Source organism: Trachurus japonicus, chromosome 13 (assembly GCF_045865225.1).
Source record: "Trachurus japonicus isolate A0001 chromosome 13, Traja_1.0".
Classification (NCBI taxonomy): domain Eukaryota; kingdom Metazoa; phylum Chordata; class Actinopteri; order Carangiformes; family Carangidae; genus Trachurus; species Trachurus japonicus.
In genome coordinates this window covers 24,229,669-24,254,993 of record NC_140919.1, presented here as the reverse complement: position 1 = coordinate 24,254,993, position 25,325 = coordinate 24,229,669, and the positions used below count along the sequence as shown (strand labels likewise).

General features: G+C 41.9%; 1 protein-coding gene across 5 annotated transcripts in view; it reads right to left on the bottom strand.

The window, feature by feature from the left end:
• The window catches only part of gria4a (glutamate receptor, ionotropic, AMPA 4a), a 114,817-nt gene extending 102,654 nt beyond the window's left edge, over positions 1 to 12,163 (bottom strand). Inside the window, exons 1-2 of one of the 5 annotated variants that reach the window (XM_085795498.1) lie at positions 11,713 to 12,163; positions 8,556 to 8,714 (exon numbers count right to left, since the gene is read on the bottom strand). In XM_085795498.1, coding sequence (XP_085651624.1) covers positions 8,556 to 8,714; positions 11,713 to 12,157 — 604 coding nt within the window. In that variant the 5' untranslated portion in view covers positions 12,158 to 12,163. The remainder of the gene's footprint in view (positions 1 to 8,555; positions 8,715 to 11,712) is intronic. The other 4 variants (XM_085795499.1, XM_085795495.1, XM_085795497.1 and 1 more) reach the window with 4 other exon arrangements.
• Between the last annotated feature and the right edge of the window lie 13,162 nt (positions 12,164 to 25,325).

The following is a 25,325-nucleotide window of genomic DNA, read 5'->3' as shown; positions in this document are numbered from 1 at the left end:
ATGTGTGTGTGTGTATTTACATGTGTGTCTTTATAGTCATCAGCACATTAACATCCTTTCAATTAACACCTAAATCACCACAGAAGCAGTTATTTTCCTGTCAGTGCAGGAACAAAGACATGTAAGGGTGTGTTCCCACTTGGCATTTTTAATGAGCAGCCAAGTGCTAAGAGACACTGAAAATGAATTCCTGAAAAATAGCATGCAGCACTAAGAGCTGTTGTGAACAATGATGTCAACCAGCCTCAAGATGTGATTGGCCAGTTTGTGCAGACACACTGGAAAATTGACAGAATTAAATGAAGGCCACTGAAATTTGTTATTGCATTATTGTGAACCTTGTAATTTAAAGGGATAGTTCACCCAAAATTGAAATTTCACTCATTATCTACTCACCCTCATGTTGACAAAATTGAAATTTCACTCATTATCTTCTCACCCTCATGTTGACTAAGGGCTGGGAGAAGTTTCAGAGTTATCCGTGGCTTCTCTGAGTTACAGGGGGTCTCGGCGTAGCAGTGCATGTCCATATAACGGTTGCAAATGGATACCAACTGTCTTCGTAACAAAAAGACACACCAAAAAACATCCAAATACCTCCATGCTGCTTGTATGTAATGTCCGTCTTGTATTGAAGCCCCGAAATGCGAAATTGTCCCGAAAAAAATTAAATAAGTCTATATTTCAAGCTTGTTTTGTAGCGGAAGCTTCTCGAAGCTCCTCTTCCCGGTTTGTCAAATTTGGACGAACTGGGAAAAGGACAGACCCTGGTTCGTCCAAATTTGACGAACCGGGAAGAGGAGTTTCCGCTACAAACAAGCTTGAAAAAGCTTTCGGGACAATTTCGCATTTCGGGGCTTCAATACAAGATGGACATTACATACGAGCAGCATGGAGTTATTTGGATGTTTTTTGGTGTGTCTTTTTGTCACGAAGACAGTTGGCATCCATTTGCAACCGTCATATGGACATGCACTGCTACGCCGAGACCCCCTGTAACTCAGAGAAGGCATGGATGACTCTGAAACTTCTCCCAGCTCTTAGTCGACATGAGGGTGAGTACTGTAGATAATGAGTGAAATTTCAATTTTGGGTGAACTATCCCTTTAAGAAAGGTTTTTTTTTTTTTTGTATTGTGCGTGGACAGTCCCAATTAATCAACTGCATCAAATGACAGTAAAAAGGGCAGCTTTAGCCAGCATGGCTAATATTCTGCGCTGCGCCTGCGCCTCGCCTGCGTCACGCCAATGGGGTGTGTCCAGGCACACTTTGCAATTTTCATGCACTGCGCGGTGCAAGCCCGCCTCCGTCCCTCCCACCGCGCAAATGGCAAAGAGGGAGGAGAGAAGGCGTGGAGTGGGTTTAACACAGCTGAGTCCGTTCTTCACCAATCTAATGAGCTCCTCTCTTCGCCTTTAAATGTGACGTGGACGAGGCGCAGTGCAAGTTTCATTACACCATGGAAGAAGGAGACAGCGGTGTTAGATGGCCAAACTTGTCCCAGGAGCAAACTGATGTTCTGGTCCGGCATGGTCCAAGCTCGCAGTAACACGAACAGACCTCAATGGGCTGATGATGCAAAAGTAGTCTGGAAGGAGGTTACTGATATTGTTACCCAGATTTGCTCTGACATACTGAGAACACACACACCCCTTTTCCACTAATAAAGACGCTCATTTTTAGTAACCTATATTTAAACCCCTGTAACAAAGATGAGTAGTGTACTGTGCACAGATCAGAACATGGCGCTGTGCCACGAAATTAGAGCCCAGTGGGTCCAACTGCACATACCACAGGCTCGCAACATGATGAGACACTTTCATTGTATGTGATCAGGCTGTGTTTACATTCATACATCCATAGAGAGCAGTGACAGCAATGAACAGAGGGTCTGAGGTGGAGATTGCTTTCCTGAAGGTGTGTTGTTTGAAAGGAGAAGACTGAAGAGTTTCTTCAACTTTCTTAGTAAGCGGAATATTTGTGTTAACATTAGTCTTAAATAGTTCTATCTTCCGACAGCAATCACTTATATAGTATAGAGTGTTTGGTCTGAAACACGGGTCTGTCAGTCACTCTGCTCTGCTGTAAGCCGAGGAGAAAACTTTCCTTGTATCCTACAACCTTTATCCAATGAGGAGAGAGAACGGCATAAAGGGGCGGTCCTCTCTGTGTGTGCAGCCAAGGGATGCGCGTGAATGTGGTGACGTAGGGACGAGGGCGGGGACTGCTAACTCCATCGGCTGACAAGAAGTTAGCCAAAACAACCGGATCACTTAATTCTGCTTTAATGTTGTTTCATCATCAATATCTCCACTGTCCTGTACACTGTGGCCCATGTAGTGTTGTGGTTGCCACCAATATTTGTGGCTGAAGTGTGGCATTACTGGGCAGGTTATGTGTAACGGCTTGTGTTTACGTGACAAGAAAAAGGACTAACACTTAAAAATCTTTATTTAACTGCAATAGTTTAGCTTCTCTCCTTTCTGCAATGATGTACCAGTATACTATCTAAGGTGGGGGCTGGTAAAGCAGGCTTTAAACCTTCAGCCAAGGAGGACGGCAACAAAACACTATTATAAAGCCCAATGTTAAGTCATCACATTGAAATGAACTGAAAGTAGTTCTGTGTTTTGTGTGTTGGTGGTGGAACCACCCTTGTTTTTCCACTTCACAGGAGAAACTGTGATGAGTAAAGAGATGATGGCGTTGACCCCATTCCCACCTCCTCTGTATAATGATGATGCTGATGTTTAGAATTTCGATAGGCTACTGCTTTTATGACATACTGATTTCCTTGATTGTACCCAGCAGAGTCAACAGATTCAATCTAACCTTCAGTTACACACTGATTGCTGCCCAGCTACACTGTATCCAAAATGATTTATTATGGCCCAGGCTCTGGTCCTCAGGTGTGTTTGAGAACAGCAGATGTCTCTAAAAAAGGTGAACATCTAATAATGGGAGTCAAGTTTTCACTGAGGTAAAGCATAAATATTTAATTACACTGTTTGATTAACCTAAATACAGTAAGTAGTCTAAGATGAAGAACGATAAGATTTGAACTTTGGTCTTGTCATGAGTGCAGGTCTAAAAACCCTTACCTCATTCAGAATCTCCACCACAGCTCCATGTTAATTAATTTTGTCCTCAACTCCAAACAACACAGAGGACAAGATGACTGACACCTCAAGGAGATTCTGACTCCAACAGTTTAACTCAATCAGGCTGCAAAGATAATCAGGCGCAGTCCACATGTAAATGCAATCTGTGGCAGTCAATAATACATAAACAGTATTGATTTGTGAATGATTCACTATAGGCACAATCTATATTAACTCTAGATGACAAATGAGGTTATGCATGACTGCAATAATCAACCATCAAAACCACCACACCACACCACACATCATCATCATTAGAATAAGTGCTGTAATGTCATGATGCAATATAACGGAATAAAATAGAATCCTTTTAATATTTTGGATATGAAATGCATTAAAGCACATAGCAAGAATCAAATTTACAGCCATGGCAACACATCACCATGTCTTTCAGCTCTGGCACCACAAATCAATCATAACAACCTCTTTGTTACAAATCCTTTCCTCTCCATTTCTTTCTCCTCCGTCTCTAATTCACCTTATCACTTTCTGTCTGTCTTCATCACATGCTGTCCCTGTAGGGTTGTTTCCACGGTACATGCACAGCCACATTCATGCATGCCCATGCACCTCTGTGACGCACAGGGGTGTGCACACATGTACTCAGGATGGACAGACTGCACATTCCACACAAAAAACACACACACACACACACACACACACACACACACACTGCAGCTTTTGGTCATGCTAATTCATGTGCATTATTTTCTATAGGCCGCTGAAGGGAGACACAGTACAGTGGGGCCCAGTGGAATAGAGTGCCTCTGCACACTGAGGCATCAAAAAGACACACACATAAATATATACAGATGCAAGATAGTAAGACACAACTACACATTTACACAGATATACACATATCTATGTACCAGAAAAGACACAGACAAGAAACAACAAAGAGAGATTGACAGCAGTAGAGGATATATGGATGTGCGACCCTGGGAGAAGAAAATGGGTTGTGTGCCTCTGTGAATTGTAAAAAAAACCAACAAAAAAAAAAACCCGATGGGACCAGGGATTTTTATGATCCATTCATGCTTCCTGAATACTAGAATAGAAAGGAACTGGCCAAGGTCAGAAGCAGAATTCTCTATTCTAATTTGGAGCGTTGCTCACCACCCGGAGCAAGAGTCAAGGATTAATTTAGAGATCCATTCACCACGCCTGGGCGGGAGGGGTTGAGGGGGTGGACGGCAACACATGACGAAGAACTGAGGAGCAGAGGAAAGGGAGACAGAGTCTGAGGAGATGACGGCGACAAGGGAGAGGGTGGGAGCCAGAGAGGTGGAGCGAGAGAGATGGAACAGGCGGGAAGTCGGAATGGACAGAATAAAGGTACTGAGAAAGCGAGAGAGGTGGATATATGTATCCTGTGGAGAGACGAAGAGAGAGAGAGAGGATGGTTCATGTTGAACAGCTTCATTCTCCAAACACTCCTTCTCTTATGGCTCAGTGCCTCCATGAGTGTGTGTGAGTGTTAGTGTGTGTGTGTCTGTACACCTTTGAAAAAAAGATGGACAGATGATATGTGGGCAGAGACAAACTCTGGAGAGGGAAATGGAAACAGACAAACAGGTACAAGAGACAAGACAAGCAGCAGCACAGTTGATATCTGAATAGAAACAGAAAACCCTGAAGGAAATCTTATAGTGAAATACAATAAGAAATATTGAGTATATGCACACACATATACTGCTGTAAATACACACATACACAGGTATATATACTGTACTGCACTGTAGTGTACACACACACACACACACACACGGATGAAGTGTTGTCTATATGTGTAAGTGCTGACTTCACTCTCCTGTCTGTGGCTCTGAGCTCTCAGCCCATGTGTTTCAACTAGAGACATATATCTTTAAAATTGGGTCATAAAAACTTACATAAATACAGTTTAACTTTTAAATAGGCTACTTTATTTCCTCAGACAGCTGGGCACTGTAACTTCCACTCGAACAGGAATAAATTGTGTATTTGTTCAGGACTTTTCAGTCACGGATGAGTATTTGCAGCAGCGGGACATTACTGTACATGTGGGACTAACTCAAAATGAACCCCAGTGGCTGAGTGTGTGCGTGGTGATAAGGGAACAAGCACAGGCGTGCGTGTCATCCTTGGGATGAACTGTGTTAACTTTGTCGATCTTTGAGTCTGTTAACCAGTTAGACTTGTTACTGTAATGCTGAGGTCTGTCACACACTGAAAGAAGCCATCTTGCTTTGGAAAAACAGACAATATTAAGCAGGGATCAATTCATTGTTGGGTTTGGGTCTTTAAATGTGATTTGTGTGACAATAATAATAAAAAAAATATTGTTGGTCTTATCCTTTAACATACCCTTTCCAAGGTTTATTTTCCCTTAAGAAGATTAGAAAAATCCTCTTATTTCTCACTATCTGACAGTGTCACATATAAATTCTGTATCATGTTGTTTCAACTCTTCACTGAAGCTATACGCGATGTTTACACTTGCAGAAATCTTAAAAACCCAGACCCCATGCTTTTTTTTTATGGCTGCACCATTCTGTCAAATGGAAACACTGTAGATGTCTGGTACATTCCACAGTGCGATTTTATTATATCTAAGCCACTGATCATCGGTGGATATATTGTGGTAGAAATAGAAATGAGAGTTGTACTACGGTAGACAGAAAGTTTTCTGACAGGGTTAGACTGGCAATAAGACAATTCCCGGACCGTAGCATCATTGGGGAGGAGGTGTAGAAGTGCCAGTCTCTTTACAGACCCTCTATGTGCCCCTAATTCAGGATATGAGCATGGCCACACCCCAGTCAAAGTGGATAATTCTCGGTCTGGGGCAATTTCTTTTCCAGTCCGACCCTGGTTTCTGGCAACGCGCTGTAACAGATCTCAGTCAGCTGGGATTCATGCAGACTTTAAAACATCTGCTGGATTTTTTTAAACTCTCAGAAATGATTGTGCCAAAGCTTTCCTGGCAGAACACCTATTTCCTCAACACCAGTACAATTCATACCCCTCCCCTCACATCATAATAAGGGCACCTGATGTGAATTCAGAGTGCTCCTATTCCCACTCACGCAGTTTAACGGTGATCAGAAATAGATGCAGCATGTGATGGTATTTGTTGGTGGGAGGAGGCAGATGGACTATTAATTTTCCAATCATTGTAGGTTGTCTGTTCATTCATGTGGGGTGACAATACAGGGGGTAGGAAACAACAAACTTGGAAATTACATTACACAGTTTGATTTATGACTCTATGTGACTTGCATTTGGCTGCAGTTAAATCCTATAATAATGCCTTCTGGGGATAGAAGATGTCTAAATTCATTTTACTCATGCATAAAACAATGTACAGCTACTGCCTGCTGATGAAAACCTTTCAGATTGTGAAGCTCATCGTCCCACAACCATTTCTTTGCCCTGTTCAGTGGCCTTGTTTATTTGACAACAGGACAGGTTGAGTCAGCGTTTGTTCACAACCTGGAGATATTTAAAGAATCTTGTTAAACACATTGACATAATACCATAAGGAGAAGCACTGTATTGTTGTATTATACTGTATTGATTTAGTTCACACTGCAGTCAACAGCCCCAGTGGTCAATTTGTTAAAGTTTAATGAGATAAGGAGGTAAAACATTCCACTACAATCTATTGAAAATTTCCCTAAAATAAGATGGATACACCATAGGACTGATTTAACAAGAGGGTACGATATGATGGGATGCCCTTGAAGAAAAACCAGCTTGCAAGGACAGCACAAAAGGTTTTTTGTCAGCTTACAGTGATGAAAAACACCAAGCACCATGATCATTTTGCAGCAAAGGAACCACAGAACTTCTTTAATCATCCTAACTACCCCACACTGCTCAGGTCCATGACTGCAATGTTTCATTTTTTTTTTTTAATGAAAGTGAAAAAACATCAACTTACTCAAAAACCTATTAAGAGCAACAACTGAACCTTGGAGCCCTCTCATGCAATGACATTACAGCACTCACTTCTCTCCCCAGGAGGCAGATGAGCAAGAGACTTACACAAAAGGTATCCCGTAGAGTTTGTTGCCATCTCAATCATAAACACACACAAGAACGCACACAGAGATACAACAAGGCATTTACATTTGCACAGCTTTAACTCAGTGTCACTCAAAGCAAAGTCAGTGAGTCACAGATAAAAAATAAAAAAGCCATCGGAAGCAAGAAGTTTGGACAGCTTACAGGCCCGAGAGGTTAAAAAAAAAATTGCAGTGATTGTTGCTAAACATTCCTCTTTGTTATGGCAACGAGATCACTCAGATAACTGTCAGTACATCGCACTCATTCCAACCAAACTTTGCCAAGTGGCACCTAAAGACACCAGACACTCTGAAGGAATAAAGTTATCCCTTCCACCAGCCAGCTGTGTGCTCATATGGAAAAGTGAGCACATCAAATAAGCACAAACTCAAAAAAGAAATACTCCAGCATGGGATGTTTGATTTCTCTTATTCTTTCCTGATCTAACACAAAACAGACCAGTGCATAAAATACTGTATTGCAGAGACATGCTCAAACTCAGTCTGATGGCTGACTTTTCCTAACTGCTCTTTAAACAAATTCATATTGGTTTTAATGACATTATAAAAGTAAAAGTATGGCAAAATATAATTTCATATTTAACACACACACGCACACACTAACACCTGTGGCTAGGGTCAGTGGTTCTAAACTGTTAAGCCTTGTTAACACCTACTTGCCAATAAAAGCATCACCATGTCTTGGTCACAGGCTTCCAGGTGGAAAGGCCACATGAAGGATTACGTAGATCTCAACTCTCATAGCTCATAGCCATCCCATTAGAGAACACAAGTACCTACCCCCACCCCTCCCTAGTACCTACCCTCCCGTTCTGAACACAAAGGACCCATTTTCACCACTGTCTGCAAATGTTCCACGTCTAATTTTACAGTTGTAACAACCTGCAATATTTTGTGATGGATGATATATTTTTTTTGCAGATGGAGCGGATAATGCTAAGTGGGAATAGATGTGGATAACATATGGACGAGCAAAAGTATGATTGCGAAGCAGCACTGGCCATAATTGTTGGCAAAACTACCCAGTGACATTGCCCAGTACCCACAAATCAACATTTCAAAGGGACAATTTGTTCAGCAGCCACTGCAGAAAAGCCACTTTCCAACCATAGTCCACCACATAAAACTCAGCTCCTGTATCGTGCGTGACAAAGATAATGAGGTTGCAATCTGATCCTTTAAATAACTTGAGTTGCTAATTAAACCACTTTATCCAAGAGTGTGGTGAGGAGTGAGAAGATGAAAAACAAACATGGAGGGAGAAAGTCAGTCAAAGATAGAGAGGAAGAAAGAGGAAAAAGATACTTGCATGTGTTTGCTTACTTACATGCATTGGTAACGGCAAAGCTGTTGGCGGTCTCTATGTTGTCGACATGCGGAACCAGGTTAAAGGGAGCTTCCGTAGCATTAGGGCTGGTGTTGTGAAGGAAGATAGCTAGTCGAAACGCTGTATACTCCTGATCAGTATTCCTAATGAACAACCCGCCTAGAGAGAAGGACAAAGAGAGAGGGCAAGGAGGAGAGGAACATGATGGAGAGGAAAGGAAGTGAGTTATTGTAGGGCGGAGCGGGGTCGGATGGGTGTGTGGTGAGAGAGAGAGAGAGAGAGAGAGAGAGAGAGAGAGAGAGACGGGTAGAGGTAGAGTAATGTGGGGAGAGAAAGATAGATAGGGGAGGAGTGCAGAGAAAACAGAGGAGGGGAGGAAAAGAAGAAAGCCAAGATCTTCATTAGCTTTGTTACAAAAGGTAATTTGTCTTTCAGCAGGTCCTCGCTCTCTCCCACACACACACACACACACACACACACACACACATAAACATGACTGCAGACAATTACGAATGTGTGTATTTCATTGATGAAACTGTAGAAAGACAGAAAGAAAGAGAGAGAGAGAGAGAGAGAGAGAGAGAGAGAGAGAGAGAGAGAGAGAGGAGGAGAGACAAGAAACAACTGAGCTGACAGGAAGGCAGTCAAAGAGATAATGAGTAAGAAAGGATATAAAAGAAAAACGGGCGGGAGGGAGACCAGATCAAAAAGTGTCAGCTAAATAAAGGAGGCACATGGGCCATAAAAAGAAAGGTAGAGGGAGGTTAGTGCTAAATGTCAGTTGGCCTTTAAACATGAGAGTATACCTCAATATGGTGCACCTGACAGAGTGAGAATGAAGAGAGACAAGAGATAATAAGAAATAGTGAAGACAGGGTTAGAAGGAGAGTTAAGGAGCATGAAAGAAATTTGAGAAAGACAGAGATCTGGTTTCTAAAGATCTCTATGTGAGAAAAGCTTGGTGATGTCTGCTTAATCACACAGGTGCAGCACTGACACAACTAGACTGGATATATAAATAAATAAAACACTTATAAATACTTATATTATAAATGAAAGACAACTGGCAACATGCATGTGTAATATGATTCAGAGTGTTGTAGGTGGACATGGCCAGTCTGAGAGGATAGAAGAACTGCAACAGATCTGTGATCAGTGTATAGAGAGCGAAGATTCACAGAAAAAAGCTTGACACCTGCATGTAACTGACCACTGTGTCTCCACAAAATACCAAACTTCTGCATTACTTCATACAAGGTGTTGGACTTAAATGAACTGGTGTGGCCCATGGTTAACTGGGTAAGACTCAGATAAAGCTGAATTACACTGGAACACTGTGAAGCCCCCACAGAGAGAGAGAGAGAGAGAGAGAGAGAGAGAGAGAGAGAGAGAGAGAGAGAGAGAGAGAGAGAGAGAGAAGATGACAAGGGAGGAGTTTGGGGCAGAACATATTAAACAGAGCAGTCACAACTAAATAACATGTCACTCCGTGTCTCTGCATGTGTGTCATTCATGTTAAACTTTAACTTTTTTTCCCTGTGTCCCTCTGAAGCATCACTTTGCAACAATGTACACCACTCTCCAAAGCCAAACACTAAACACACACATCTTGTGCACGTATGAGACAAATGCAACGCGTATGTTTATCCTTTCTATTATCTGATTAAGTTTAATTAACACAACTATGGTCACAAAGTTGATGTACAATGGTGGCTGTCTTGTTTTAAGGTAGAATTGCACCTTAGCACATACACATTCACAGACAGGCCAATGTCCCAATATGACACTGTATTGCACCGGTTTCCTGAATAAATTTCACAAACATTTTCATCTGTCAGTCTCTGTCGTTCTCTCCCTCTCTCTCTCCTAGACACACACATAGACAAAAAGAAACAGTTTGTGCCCCCAGTGATATTACACTTGTGTGCAATGCAGAGATATGCAAATGACTCCTCAAGTGAACTGCTGGAGAGCTGAGTGAATGATCAAGTATGTATATCCTCAGTGTTTAAGGAGGACGGTCAGTGGGCGAGAGGAAAAGTGTGGATGTGTGTTTTTCTGCACAAGCACATATGCTTTTGTGCATACATTCATGTTGAGTGTGTGGACACACACAAGGCGGTCCATGTAAAAGTGTGCACAGGCATGTTGTACATGTGTGAGGATGCATATTTGCAGTGTGAACAGCATGAGGGCATGTTTATGATTACATGTCCACACTCTACATTTGCACATGCACGTTTGAAAAAAACAGTGGAAATGTGTGTGTGTGTGTGTGTGTGTGTGTGCCAAGTAGAAGATATTTAGCGTATTAAGTTTATTGGCAGCTGTAGCGAGACAGAGTCAAGGAGCTGAATTTCATTATAGGACCTCCCAGCTGCCCCCCACAAGGAGTGATGCAGTGCATTCATTATCACACACATGCCTGCACAAGTGTGTGTGTGTGTGAGAGAGAGAGAGAGACAGAGAGAGAGAGAGAGAGAGAGAGAGAGAGAGAGATTCATTCATGTGTGGTCAATATGCTCTGAGCAAACCAATGATGATCTGGATTTTGTTAACTTATAAGGAAGGTTGACAGACAGGCTTCTCCCGCACTGACACAAGGAGGGTAACTGGAAAAGGGCAGACGGGGTGGGGTGGGAGGGGGGTGATAGAGGGGGTGGGAGAGGGAGAGGGAGAGAGAAAGAGAGAGGAGAGAGAGAGGGAGAGAGAGACTGCTGCAGTGTCTAAACAGTGAAGAAGACTAGAAGGGAACAAAGCTTGCTGAAACATTCATGAGCCCAGAACAGCCTTTAAAATACACGCAAATACAGGGAAAGGACAGAGTGAGTGAAAGAGTTAGTGTGCATTTAGAAACCATATGAGTCACAACAGACATGCAAAATGTCTTGAATTAAAAAAAGAAAACAAGAGGGAAAAAATGCACCAGAGGGAACATGTTTCTAGAGTTGTGTGTTCTGCTGTTCCATTATCTCTGCATGGATTTCTTGTGTCCGACACTGATTTTTTGTGTGTGTTTTGGTGTCTGAAGGGTCCCGGTGCAACCCCCTCCTCTTTTTCTCGGAGACTGGTGTCCGCTAAAGAAAACCCACTAATATTTAGTGTAGTGTGCAGATCTGAGTGTCCGTGCGTAAAATCAGCAACCCTTCCAACTCACCTATCTGCACTGAGCTGGGGAAAGCCCCCGTCGCCAGCCCCCAAAGGGCGGAATACACCCCGAGAAAGTGCCAAGAAAAAATAATAATCCTCATTTTTTTCCTTTCCTTCAATCCCTTCAGAAACTGTTGAGAGACATCGAGAGAGAGGGAGAGAGAGATAGAGAGAGAGGGGGGGTGATGCGAAAGAGAGATAGAGAGAGTGGGGGAATAAAAGGCGTCAGAAAAAAGGGGAATAAAGATGAGAAGATGAGAGTTTTTCCCCCCGGTGTGTCCAGCAGTATTCCTATTCCATGGTGGGTTCGTTCGTTTCTTCCCCCTGCAGTGTCCGCTCAGGAGAGAGCTGTGCGTCCGGTGCACATGTAAAGACGGGGAGAGAGAAAGAGAGAGAGGGAAAGAGTGGGGAAACTCGCTAGAATGATTGGAGAGCTGGAGAACAGTCTGCATGGAGGAACTGGACATGCGCGCCCCGTCTCTCTCTCTCTCATTCCCACACACCCCCTTTTCCTCTCTCTCTCTCTCTCTCTCTCAGTGAGACGGTCCCCTCCTCTCCATCTCCCACTTTTCTCCTCCTTGTCTTTAACTTGCTGTAACACCGAATTCAGCTGAAGTCAATTGATAAGGCTCAGTCTGGGGACAAGTGAGAAGCTTTTTTTTTTTTTTTCCCAAAGATCCGCGTGTGTGTGCGCGGAAGTCTTTGCGCGCACTATTTCGTGGTCAGGGTGCCCCTCCGCGTTCACAGTGCAGTCCTTAACCTAACTGTGTTCATGTTTTTAATCCGTCACCACTCCCTCACATCATTTGCGTTTAAGGTAAATGCACGTGCGCAAAACGAGCGACGCTTTAAAGTGGAAAAGGAAGACTCCTGGTGTGTTGTGCTTTGAGCGGTGATGCTGTCTGAAGTGAGAATGAGAGACAGATAGAGACGTTCCGCCTGCGCCTAATTGCATTACAAACCCAATCCATCCTGACGCATCGCGGCCACTCGCTCCGCTGCCAAACCTGAATCTCATCTGTCTGTCCCACCAAGGCAGCGGCAGCACGGCGGGCCAGCTGACAGCCAGGAGAGTAGAGGGGAAACCTCAGGCCGCCTACAGCTGCGGGACGCTGATGGCGCCCTAGGGACCCGCTAAAATCATTTCTACGTCACGACCTCATGATCACAAACATCTGGCCGCGGAGAGGAAAGGAGAAAAAAACAACAACAAAAAAGGTGAACCAAGAAAAAAAAAAAAGCGCGATCGTTCACAGCTGCACTGAATGACATATGCCCGAAATAATGAGGTGTTGCAACTTAAGACAATAAAAAAAGAAAACCACGGTAGCCTGGAGCAGGATACATTCTGTGTACATTTGTGTGATAGCCGTATCCCATTCACAGTGGTTTTATCTCGCCTGCCGGTAGCAGGTCGGTAAAACTGACAGACGGTCTGGGATCGCGTAGTTACACGGTGGAGAGCACAGTTTCATTTTTCCAGATGGCAAAGCGAAAGGGATGCTTCACGGTTGTCCCAGTGAGAGATGCGGTCTGTCCATCTCTGAGGGGTTTTACCGGTCGACTGCAGAACATGCGAGGAAATCAAATAGGCTGAAGAAAACGCCACTTCAACGCTTTTACACCATACTTTTTTTTTTTTTTTTTTTTAAACAACCTTCTGGCAGGGTGTTAATTTACTTAAAATATGATTTGGAACCTGTTCGCCCTCCAGCACGCACACAGGGTCGGCCTCCAGTTACAATTAAAGTTGATTTTATGAAACCACAGATGATACAGCCAACTAAGGAACACTAGGTACATCTGCTGCACAGTGCTTTCCTGCGATCGGCGTGCACCGGTTGATCAGTGGTGGGATGGGATATAGCCGACAACAGGATAAGTGCATGTTAGGCTGTGTGAACACTGAACAGCCACTAAAACCACCCAGCACTCGTCATTTTCAACTTAATGCAGCCCGCGTCCACTTCGACTTCCCCATCAGACTCTGTCCATGGTGCTGAAATCAGACTGCGCTGGATGCAGGCAGCAGGGCGGAGGGGGGAGGAGGGAGGAAGGAGGAGGACGAGGCTCCTCGCTGCTCTCACACCGTGCTCCAAAATGAGACATAGAGTCTGTAAAGCATTTTTTTCCCCTAATAAACAAACACCACGCCAGGAGATTTCACTGCGTTGTTTACTCGTCTCTAGGTGGGAGATGTGCTAATTGGTAGAATCACCTTACGCAGTACAGTGCAGGCTGCGACTTCACTGGCCTTCATGGCATATTAATGTGTGCGTGTGCAAGTGCGTGTGCGTGTGCGTGTGTGTGTGTGTGTGTGTGTGTGTGTGTGTGTGTGTGTGTGTGTGTGTGTGCCATAAATACAAACTTATGTATTATGTATCAAGTCAAATGTGGAACTGATTTTATGGGATTTCATTCTCGAGTCAACATGGGTCTGTGACTGTATTTATCAGTAATGCTTCAGACAGGTACATCAAAGCTTAGTGAGTGGCTGTGATTTTAAGTGGACATCACAATAACACCTCAGCTGCAGCATGGCTTATTTGCTGCTACCACTGGGACTCTTTTTCCTAACTGAAGATCCAGCTTCTGCACAAGCTTAATTATGTTTTCCCATGCATGGTGAAATGCCCCCCTTTTATCCATCATAGTCCTCAATAGAAACATAAGACTTTGAGAGAGCCTGTCCTGGTTGTACCTTCTCACAAAAAACAGCTACATTTCTCAGATGAGCAGGGAAATTCATCTTAAGCCATTTCTCCTCAACTTGTCTTAGTAAACCTGTGTTAAGCCGCTTGTACTTTAATTTGTTGGATTGTTTGTTTTGATTGTAATGGTGATTCATAGCTGCTTATTTTTAGCTTACCATTGCTGCAGATGTGAAATTCAGAGCAAAATGTCTTGTAAAGGGAGTTGATTCACTCAGTTCTCTTACTTATTTATGGATGCTCGCTGAATGTGATAATGACTTGTACTGCTGTGTCCTAGCAGTGAGGTTTCTCATGCTTGTACAGTCCAACTTGGGACCTAAGATTTTACTATGAGTGGGCTAAGTAATGGTGCTGAGGGTTGTGGCACAGTTACACATTTATTTTTTTCCAACATAATTATATAAGCCTAATGAATGAGGGCAACAAACAGTATATATATATATATATATATATTTAATTCCAGCTCTGCTTGCATGATCGCACTCACATAGCCTTTTTGTGAGGCCTCTCCATGGGAATATTGTCCTTGTACAGTGGACTGTGGGTTTTAAAGGGATGTTTAGAGGGATATGTCAGTTCTGCCGCTCTTGGAAAGCATATAAATTATGAACTTCCAACATTTTATTCAGCCGTAATCCACGTCAGTGAGAGGAAACCTTTTAATTATGTGCTTTTATAGGAAACAAAGCAAGCAGCAGAATAGTATAATTCTCAAGGTGACTCCTGTCATATGCAAGCTCATATCAACCATGCTACTCAAGGTTAGCCAAGTGAATCTGATATTTCCCATAATAGTCCTTCAAGGGTAAAGTTTAGTGAGTAAATGTTCAGAGCTTTAGAGAGAAGAGAAGGAACAAACACATTCCTAATGTTTACACATCATTGCTAGTGTCTTCGACAGAGATGGATAAGTGTAGAAAAAGGAATGAGTGTATACTGTGCTTTAATACACCTGAAAGAAGAAGGCAGTGACAGTGGACTGTGTCCCTGGCACTCTGACCCTCATTGCCTCTTATTTCTTGGCAATAATTTTACATCACCACAAAATTACTACATAATTAACAGCCTATGTGACTGTTATTTCTTGGGAATTACCACAAAATGACTGCAGAATTACTCTATAATGAACAGACTGTAAATTAATGAGTTATCTTCATATAATATATTTCCCAGGTCTCTGTATGAATAACTTAAGGTCATGTTTTAGTGTTATCATTTTTAATATGAAAACTAAATTAAGTTCTAGACAATCACTGACAGACAACTGGTGCACAGTAATTGTCCAGACACTAGTGTGTGTTTGTGGATTCTCTGGAGCTGACCATTTGACCCGTGTGTATATCTACTAAAAGCCGGCCCTTCGCCTCCGTTTCCAATCAGTCCTATCTTAACAAGTTTAACTAGCACTAACTTACTTAAACAGATGTCATACTTACTATTTACACTGATGTTTGATGATGCACTGAAGCTTACTGATGTCCTTCACTTGGATAAAAGCATTTGCCAAATTAGCTAAATTAGATTTAATCATTTTATGGTGGAAAGAGTGAGAAAGTACTGGTCTAAAACTCTGCATGTCCTTTGTATGAACTTGGCTTGTGGCTGATGCCAGACCAGGTATGTCTGTTACATGCATTTGAATCCATATTTATCCTTGAGAGGATTTTCCCAGAGCCTGGTATTGTGAGTAATTAAATGAGAGATTCAAGCAATCAATACGCAAGCAAAAACCAAGCAATCATTCATTTACACACCAACACACACATACACACACACAACCTCTGCCAGCACTTTGACTATGCACTTTAAGAAAAATATTGTGTTTTGTTTGTCTCGTATCATCAGTATTACACATTGTGCATCTGACATTTTCGATTGCAAAATATGGATCATTACCTCTAAACATAAACACATTATTAATGCATTTTATCTTAAAATGTTGAGAACAGATTGGTTTTATTTAACCTGACAGACATTTGGTTAAAACAAATCTTTTGTGGAATTCAGTGAATTGAAACTACTCCATATTACTGCCAAAAACAAATAATGTCACTGCTAAGGCACGACCAACTGTACATGTTCTCATCACACAGTTTGACTGGACACTTCGAATTAGTGGTCACAACACTAAATGCACATTGCACACTCTTGAGCTTGCTACATACTATGGATGATACCACAGAGGAAAAATATTGCTCCTTCACCAATACCTCACACCACATCTAAAGTATATATCTGATTCCAATGTATCTAAATCCATTCATCAATATGCCCATTGCTCTCAGGCATTTTCCCTGTCTGCTGGATTGACCAAAGTCAATTACTTAGTTCACAGTCGATATACCAACTTGGTAATAAAGACCAGAGAGTGCTATAGGCATGTGGTAATTGACACCCTGATGTTAGCTCTGTACTCTGACTCAAACCATATTGAGTGAGAATCGGCATTTTGATGGTGATGTTAAAGAGGAAATCTTCACCTCTCAGCTGGATACTTCTTGGTAAATCACTTGCAAGAATGCAATTTTGTACTGTGTTCATGGTAAAGAAAAATGTGTTGAATGACATCATTGTTGTGGTGCTACAGCAGTAGATGTTTGTAGAACTAAATTAAGTCTAATGACAAGTCTTTACTGGCCAGAGTTCAAACATGACATGCACTATTGGGCCCAATGCCAGCATCTCCACTGCCTATAAGACGCTGCCAAACCTGGATCATGACTGAAACAGCTACTGTACCTTTCACTACCAAGTCAGAAATGTAGTGAAAAGAGACGTGGTTATTGAGCCCAGAAACCAACACTCATTTCCTTCTTAATCCAGAAGAAAATCAATCGGATATTTAGAGTTTATTTCAGGTAACAACCCTAGAAGTGGATTGCCATTAGATTTTGCCTTCACATTCCCCTCAGGATGAATCGGAACAACTTGAACTCCCATACCTACTAAACACATGCAATGCTAATGATGTTCCCATCGAGTTTCAGTTGTGCTTTATGTCAGTTATGTTTCCAAGCAAGTGCACGGACTGCATGCATTTCACATTTTACCTTAAGTGCTTTGCAATTACCTCTCATAGTCACTGAAGGTAATTTTGGGCAGAGTGGAAAGGAGGATTGGACCAGGATTAGTCAACAAACCATTATGACCTGTTAAGCAGCAATTAACATGCTAGCATACAAAAGTAATGAGCATGTTATGTTCAAGATTCTTTAACCCTTTTCTTGATTTCATATGTAACCATCCAATGAGCCAAAAGGGAGTTTTAGTCTTTTTCGAGCAATTCCTTTTGAGTTCTAAAAGGATAAATATAAAGATTTACAGATTTCAAAGAACTGAAGATCACACATCTGTGAATCTATCCAAAGCATTATGATTGTGTATTGTTCTATTGTGCTATGAACAACAACATTACAGCTAACTCTTCTGTTCCCCACTGTATAAGTCAATACACAGCATTAGCACCTATCTGTATCTGTCATCTGTATCTAGCCCTTGCAGTTGACCTTGTAGCACCCGCAGACAATAGCCAGAGACCTTGGAGGATAGATAAAGAGCCAGTGATCTTTAAAAAAGATAGGACGCATGAAAAAAATACACTGGTAGACACCTTTGAAAATGATTCTCTTTATAATATGGTGACATATGGCAGTTATTTCTTTCTTTCTATCTATCTATCTATCTATCTATCTATCTATCTATCTATCTATCTATCTATCTATCTATCTATCTATCTATCTATCTATCTATCTATCTATCTATCTATCTATCTATCTATCTATCTCATTACACTTTGTGTCGAGGGTGTGTTGCGACTGTAATGTTGTGCCAGCAGTCATCCTGCCAACTTGTCATCACTCCTGCTTTAAGGTTAGAAAGAATAACCCTCCTCCCCTCCACTTTCATCTCTTGTTATTCATCCATCCATCCTTCTATTTCTCTGTCTCTGTACCCTGCGTGTGATGACTCATCAATCTTACTGTAATGTCCTTCTCCACCTTCCCACCCTCTTCATGTTCCTCTTCCTACAGCCACCTTAGCCACTCACCCTGTGACTCATCCCCTTACAGTAACTGTATTCGTCTAACTTTTCATCCCTCCCTTAACCCTCCTGTACTACCTTCAGTTCATCATTAGGGTAATATCAGGATCCACCAGCCCTCTCTGTATCCTTCCGTCACCGTTATCGTTTCATCTCCTTTTTGCCCTGAAGCCTTTTTTTCCCCTTCCAACTCATCCTACTGCGCCAAGAAAAATCGCTTCTTTTCTCCTTATTTCTGCTGAAGAATATCTCTCTTTGCCATACCTTCAACGCTCCTTTCTTTTCCTCTACCCCCTCACCCAACCTCCCATAAACCCAGCAGCTATCTTGTATCTTATTGGAAACCGACAAAAAGAACATTAGCAGATACAAATCAATTGATGGCGTTACACTGTGAGGTTGCAGCTGGGGACTCATTGCATTACTCTAAGTAAGGTGAGGATCAATGCAAGTCAATGGTGAACAGTGCATTTGTAACATGTGGCAGCAACTGTTCAGCCCCTGTGACTTCAGGCTGATTTTGTCATTGAAAAGATGGATGGAATATTTCAACAGTAATGAACAGAAGGCAGTGGGCATGCAAAAGAGTCATGGGTGTTGTTTTTCTCATTGTTATGCAAATCCATGCTCGTCCTGGTTGAGAAGCCTTTTTATTATAAATCTGCAACGTTCCTGGATTTGGGTAAAATACAGCTTTATTTTCAGCAAACAAGCATCTCTATTAAAAGTGAGAACTGATGTGCCCTTGTGTTTTTGAAAGACCATTATAAAGTTCCATTGCAAATAAAAGAGTGTCATAACAATTCATTGCAGATTGTTCTATTACAGTGCAAGGCTGAACCAAGAGCCACTGCATCCTGTAGTTTCACACACCTTTGAATAGTTTTGAAGGTCTTTGTGAACACACTGATGATTGACTGAGCGTGAACGCTTATTACAGTTACAGACTCCACTCAGTTTCCCAGACCTGTCAAATCCTAGCCCTGTGTGCCGATAAACCGTGACTTGTAAATAAATGGTATTATGGTTTGATTCAGTGACAGAGTGGCAGCGTGCAGCATCAATATGACGACTGGCAAGAATTAACGTCAGGCTAAATTACAGGCAGCTGGAACTGTGAGGTAGCTAGTAATTCACAGATTAAGCCACAGGGGGACAGGGGGACTCCTCGTCATTGTCTCCAAAAGACACAACTTTTTGCTGCATTTTAAGGCTAAGACCAATAGGACCAAACACATACTCTGATTAACATGCACAAACAGTATAGATGTGCTCGGTGGAGTGGATTCTCACTGTGTTTATTTTGACTGATCAAAAGTAATATAGTGTCTGTTAGAAAAAATCACAGGGACATTTTTTTCTAAGCTTTCTACAGTATGTCAACACAAAAAATACAACAGATTGTATCATTATACTGTATGTACTTTGAAAATCAAATCAAATGGATATAATGATAAAAGAGAAGAAACTGATGGAATGATGTTTGTTGTGTGTTCCTGTGATGTGTTCCTTTGAAAGCACTAATATGGCTGGTTACTTAGAAATCTAGGGTTAAATTCACACACAGACTGTATAGAATACATACAATCAATTACATCTCAACATGCCGAATGTCCTCCTCAGATGAAGCGTGCTGTTTACTGTAAGTATCTTGTATCTCTAGCAACATGCCCCTGTCCTGATTGAGAACTTTGTATATGTGCTGAATAATGCTGACATTTTACATGAATGCATTAACATTGTCAAAGTCATTCAAATAATGTCACGTACATGTCTAATATTCCTAAATAATATGATGTTCAGAACTATGCATATTGCCAATAACACAATAATCATCACAATCATAATCAATATTTTTGTGTTTGAATGTCTGTCCTCCTCCTTTGCTCTTAAAGATGTTTGTTCTGTGAAGTCTTTTAAATATACAGCATATACCTCACAGAGACAAGTCACTGCTGAAATCATTATGTAGTTTATAAATCCAACTCATTCACAAGGAGACTACATAGTGCACATGTTGTGTTTCAGTCTGCACATGCCCCATGTTATTATCGCTTTGTTTTTGATGAGTCCTTGTGGAGATGCTATGAAGGCGACAGGCAAATGACTTAGCTGGGCTAGTTGCCAAAACCATTAAACGCCATCCCTGGATGCTTGTCAGATAATGATTACCTGCTTGTGTGACGGTCCTGCATCTTCACACACCTTGTCTAAATGCTCTGCCCGGGCTCTGGCAAGACAGACTAAATACAGACTGTTTGACACATCATTGACAGCACTGTCCACACCAGCTGGCACATGGCTGAAAACTCCCTTGACAACGAGTGTCTGAACACAAATGCTTACCTATATGCTTAGAAATATAGATCTGAACGCATGCATTTGTGCACATAAACTGTAAAATTGGACTCACTTTGCTGTTGAGTCTGTAAAGGTTAAATCTTTGTACGTAATATGCTTTTACTGATTGGATGCACACAGAATCTCTGTCTGCATCTCTCCATCAGATCTCTTAGTCAGATCTGTGCCAGCTCCTTTCTCCACATCTCTGATCCTGCCACGGGCCAACGTTAAAACATCTGGGGGTTCACACTGTGTGTGTGTATGTGTGTGTGCTCACCCTCAGAGTGCACTGGATTCGTAGTCAGCCTGTGCCTGTGTGTGTTAGTGTGAGTTGACTTCTCAGCAAGCCTGCCAGGCTAAGAGTCCAACATCTGTGAGTTCAGATGTTTTCTAATGATATGCTAATGGTGCTGGAGGGAGACAAGCACAGAGGCTAATGTAGCAGTCACAAACCTCTGCCTCCATCTCTGTACCTCTTTTCCTCCCCACTAGTGTGATGATCTACCCATCTCCTGCTTTTCTCTACATCACTTTGACGTCATAATCTTCTGTTTTTACCTTTTGTGTCAATTCATGCAAGTGGCACGATCATAGTGCTGCAATTCTTGCCAGTAAATGCTATTACGTAAGAAGTTACTCAGTACCAGTCAGACCTTTATTTTGTATTACTCACTGAAGAAACAAACTTTAAAGAAACACAGGATGGAGGATTTAAAAAGGTTTTTCTTCTGATATCAACAAACAACAGATTTGAGCTGTAACTGTTCCTTAGGTCATAATTGATGATTGAGATTAAAAAATGACGGAAACGATTTAGGCGCTGGTGTGTCAACAAGCTAAAATAGCAACAAGCCCAAATCACAAGTATAAAGTAATTAATCAGACATCGATGTTGGATATCTTATTACCAATGATTAATAGTAGTTCAGTAATAGTAATTCAGTATCAATCTAAAAACTTTTGCTTATGTCAGAAAACATGTGCACTGATTGAAAACATAGCATGTCAGCATATAAAGGCAGCAAAAAAAATAGATTTATTGTCTAACATATTCAATATGTGGACTTTGATACAAGGATGTTTAGATTTATGCTATAATATAAAACAGATAATAATAATTAAAAAAACAAAAAATAAATATATATATATATTTTGAGGTGCTGTACATTATCATTGAAATACTAATTATGCAGTCTTATTCTTAATAACAATAATAATAAAGCTTTGGCTGTGGCATAACCAACACAGCTTCCAAAATAATTGGGCTCCCCACACCAAACCTATCACATTTACACAAGAGGTCCATCACACGCATCTCTATCTCAATAGAACGGGACATCACACACCCACTCAACACCTACCTCATCCCCCTCCCCTCAGGACGGAGATACAGGGCACTGAGGTGCAGAAGGGCTCGCTTCGACAGAAGCCTAATACCGGCCGTCATAGCAACCCTTAACAAAAGGCCAAGATAACCTGGCCAGAGTGTAAAATGTGTGGCAATGTGTTGTAATCTGTGTGTGTTTGTATGTGTCTCGTGAAAAGAAATGTAAATGGTCATGTGAAAAAGAATTTCCCTAAAGGGACAATAAATGTCTAAAGTCTAAAGTCTTTATTTGTAAAGCACTTTTCATAAAGTAATCTCAAAGTGCTACAGTGCTACATTACTCATTTCATGATGCCGGTTTCTCAAGACCTCTGATGTCTCTGACCATGTGACATTTAAAGGTACAATATGTAAGAAATCTAAAGCAACTGGCTGTAAAACCGTCCTAATATGTCACAGAGACTCAGGAATAATGTTCGTATAACATACTGAACTCACCAACAACAATCCTACAGCCAAGATATTCACATTATTATTTTTTTTTTGCAGACCGCAAATCATGTTTATGTTTTGAATTTCTATGGTTGGCATGTGTCGCCACCCAGCGCTCTCTCCCTGTCACAGCGTCTGTGGCATTTCAGCCTCCGGGTTGCCAGTTAGCTTCCACTGAGCTGCAAATACGGCTGGGAGATAAAAGGAGATCGTGAAAAAAAAGATTGCATTCTATTATCGGTTATTATGGTCATATTTCCTTGATATCACACGGTAGAAATAAGCGGCTTGTCGCTCTGCCGTTTGATACACAGCTTGCTGTTGTGAGCATATAGCCTAGTTAGTTTGAGCTGCTGCTAACTTTAAAGCTAAAGGGAAGAATTACAAAGTGAAGGTTAGAAAAGAGGGAGGAAATGTGGCGAAATGGAGCCGATGGTAAAAGAAGTGATTGTGAACCTGTCTCCGGTTGTCATGTTTTATGATTCGACGTCAGAAAGTGGAGGAGAAACCTTAGACTGTAAAGCCTGCCACACACATAAAGATTTTATAAATCTCAACCGATTTTTTATCTGTGAGAGACCCCACACATGAAGATAAAAAATCTGTGATTGAACAGTTTTAATCGTATTGTGTGTGGTGTCCTGCGATATTCCAAACACAGCACACCACATACAGTACATTAAGATTTTTCAGAGTCTTGACCCTCCGGTCAGAAAAGAGAGAGATCCACGGCATCAGCAGCGATACCAGGGGTGTCATTGTAGCTACTCTTTCGGGTCTATTTCCGGAATGGACAATGAGAGCGATGTAATTTTTTTTTTAATAAAAGCGGGACACTTCAACCTTTACAACGATCCCATCTGTGTGTGTCTGTGGCTCCGGACGCCGAGCAGTCAAGTGGCTGTCCAATAGGGAGCCGTGCGCTGTCACATGACGGGCTGTGAGCGGCGGTCACATGATCGTTTAAACATGGTTGCTCTACTGCCGGCTGTTGCCGGCTATGAGCGCTACCGTCTTTGCTATCAGCTATCAGGAAACCTCCCGTGTATGCGTGAATGTCTGTGTGAACCTCATGTAGCCTAATGCCAGGGCTGCACTGTGGCTCTCTGTGAGGTTGCCGGTCCTGTGCGGAGAAGTGGCTTGTTGCCGCGAGCAGCATGCAGAGCTCGGCAAGCAGGCACTTCTCCGCACAACGTCGGTTTTCCACACACAAGATGACTTTTGATTGAAACGGCCACCGAAGTCGGCCCCGATAATCGTAAATAGCATTGAACATGTTTAATACTTATGATTATCGACGCCTAACGTTTTCCGAGCCGATTGTCGGGGGAATTTTGACTCTTAACACACCACACACTACAAATCTTATAAGATAATCTTAAGAGTTTAAGATAATCGGGCGATGTCTGTCCGTGGTCGGAAGGGGGAAAATCTGGGCAAAATCAGCCCGATTATCTTTATGTGTGTGGCAGGCTTAAAGGGAGAAACGGAATGAAACGGAGCGGCTTGTGTCGTTTATTCTGCGGTAAGAAGTCATGTTGGCTCATCTACGGCGTGAATAACACGCACTAAAGCCCTATTCGCACGGGATTAGTATTACCTGGGGACGTCGGGTGATTTGTAAATTACCCCCCCACATCTGTGTTTCTTGCGGTGCATTCGCACGGGATAAGTGATGTCTGTATTTTACTCAAATTTACTGAGGCTCTGATGACATCAAAACTGTGCACGTCGTAACATCCGCTGCTGTCACATCCATGTGCGAAGCAAATGTAAATAAAATGTCAAAGCAGCAACGTGACTTCGCAACAGTGTTGTCTCAATAACGGGCCGTCATGGCCTATTAAAAAGCCGCATGTCAATATCCTCCGAAATTTCGCTCTTTTGATGGAACGGAGCCTGCTCTTTTTTTGAATGGGTCTCCAGCACCGATACGAGCCCATGTTTGCACCTAAAATGCCGCTCATAATTTCCACCGCAGCCTCCATGTTTCAACCCATACAGTATGGTTTCAACCGGGGAAGAACAAAAAATGCCCCTCAATTACTGAGATGCAGATTCGCACGGGACTAGTTTTACCACGGGACGTCGGTCTTTGGTGAAATATAGTAGGTAATTTGCGGGGGAATTTTTACTTTACAAATTACTGACATGGCGCATTCGCACGGGATTAAGATCACAGACGTCCTCTGCAATTATTACAAATTACCAGAAGTCCCCAGGTAATACTATAATCTATAATCCCGTGCGAATAGGCCTTAAGTGTCCTGTAGATGCGGGGTATATAAGTGATTGCTGTCGGAAGATATAACTACTTAAGACTTATATTAACACAAACATTCCGCTTACTTCTGCTTTAAGTCATTTAAATTAAATATGGTTCAAATTGTAATGTATGTTATTTCACAGGCTGTTTAATAGGTTGAGGCTTTTTGTCCTCAAATTACTTTTTCAGTGCTATCACTAATTCTATGATCAAAATGAAACTGATTGCCCGCGAGGCACAATAAATGTGTATTTAATTTAATTTCCATATTTCCTTTTCTTACGCCTTGTTTGATTTTTCATGAAATCCTGCTACTGACTTTCTCAGCAACCATCTTAATGAATCATTATGAAGTCTTTTAGTCAAACAGCAGATTTGAACCCCGTCATCTCTTTGACACACAAATGCACAAACCATACATCTGCCCATCTCCATG